The sequence below is a fragment of the Pterocles gutturalis genome, unplaced genomic scaffold (genome assembly GCF_000699245.1).
Source record: "Pterocles gutturalis isolate BGI_N339 unplaced genomic scaffold, ASM69924v1 scaffold2250, whole genome shotgun sequence".
Lineage (NCBI taxonomy): Eukaryota > Metazoa > Chordata > Aves > Pterocliformes > Pteroclidae > Pterocles > Pterocles gutturalis.
In genome coordinates this window covers 4,864-6,335 of record NW_010143049.1, presented here as the reverse complement: position 1 = coordinate 6,335, position 1,472 = coordinate 4,864, and the positions used below count along the sequence as shown (strand labels likewise).

Here is a 1,472-nt window from a genome sequence, read left to right as displayed (position 1 = left end):
GGCAGCCACAGCTCCCACCCCAAGCAGAAGGAATGGAACATTTCCCATAACACCTGCAGACATCCTGGATAAGGGACTAACTTGTGACACCCCCATGTAGGAAATCCTGGTGACAGTGGAGGAGGAGCCCAAGGAGTCGCCCGCGATGGCCCCCAGCGGGTCCTGCCTGGCTGAGACATTGTCCGTGGGTCCTGCTGCAGCCCACAGCGGGGTAAGTGAAAGGGGTTTTATTGGGGGTTTGGGGATTGTTTTGGGGGATTGTTTAGGGGGCTCTGGTGGAAAGAGATCTTTTAAATCAAATTCGGGTTCTTAACTATTAGGAAAAAGCTAGTCCTTGGGCTGACACAGCTCTGCTGGCCGGGGCAGGGCTGCACCTGACGGACTGCACAGAGTGACCGTTGGAACAGGGGAAAAAAAAGTCAGCAGGTGTAAGGAAAGGGATTACTGAAAATAACTTGTCTTGTATTTCCCTTTTCCCAGGTGAATAACGATGCTCCTTCCCCCAGCTCGGGGTGGAGGTGGGTGATGGAGAAAAGCTTGGCTCAGAGGCATCAGACTGAGATTTCCTGTGGGACTTGTAACCCCCCTGGTGTATGTCACTCCCCTCCCCTACCCCGCAGGCTGCTGCTGCTGCTTTCTGGTTCAGGTACTGCTCCTAGGAAAGGGATGAACATGAAGGGTACGCAACAGTGGGGCTGCCCCATGGCTGTTATCCCTCAAAACAGGGAGGAAAGGAAGAGCAGAAACGGCTGAGCAGCTGTGTTTGGTCTCTTTTACCTCCTCCTAGAAGTTTCCTGACCTCTTCTACAGGCCCTGGGCACAAAGGCAAAGCGATTTAGCCTCCGAAATCCTGCCCCGCTGCCTGCCCGGTTCCAGGAAGCCCAGGAGCGTGGCCACACCACCTGAAATGCTGTTTTTTCCTCGACTACCATGTAACAAGACAGACATTTGACACACACACATCACCGCTGGCTGGCAGACGGGGGCCGGCTCGGCGCTGGGCTCCACGCACCCCCGGGAGGCCGGGCAGGAGGGTCTCGGGGAGGCAGAGCCCGTCCTGGGCTGCAGCAGCTCTCGCGGGGGTCACGTTGGCACTTGTCAGCACAGAGCTGCTGCTCCCAGGCGGGGGGTGAGGAGAGAAGGAGGCAGGGGCGATAATTTAAGCGAGCGCCTGCGTGGCTCGTGCCAGGGCTCCCGGTGCCGCAGCACCCGTCATTGCCTGGCTGCAGCGCTGTCGGGTGGCAGCCCAAGAGCCGCCTGATGCATTGGTCCAGTCACGCTTTGTTAAATAAATAAGGTACAGTTAAGACAGCTGTAACTCAATTCCGCAGGCGCTTGTGTTTATACATTTTCCTCGTGTCTCTGGCCAAAGAACACACTTCCTCTGGTCAGTCTGATTTGAAAAAATAAAAATGTCACTCTGCCAGCCTTTCCCTGAGCCTCCCCGTCTCGGTACAGCGGTCGCAGTCGAG

At 56.4% G+C, this 1,472-nt stretch overlaps 1 protein-coding gene across 1 annotated transcript in view; it reads left to right on the top strand.

Annotated features, from left to right (window-relative positions):
* Nucleotides 1–659, top strand: part of LOC104469850 (protein AATF-like) — a gene marked incomplete at its 5' end in the record, with an annotated part of 38,456 nt that extends 37,797 nt beyond the window's left edge. Inside the window, 2 exons of the mRNA XM_010084564.1 lie at nucleotides 101–211; nucleotides 621–659. Of these exons, the coding sequence (XP_010082866.1) occupies nucleotides 101–211; nucleotides 621–659 (150 nt within the window). The remainder of the gene's footprint in view (nucleotides 1–100; nucleotides 212–620) is intronic.
* Between the last annotated feature and the right edge of the window lie 813 nt (nucleotides 660–1,472).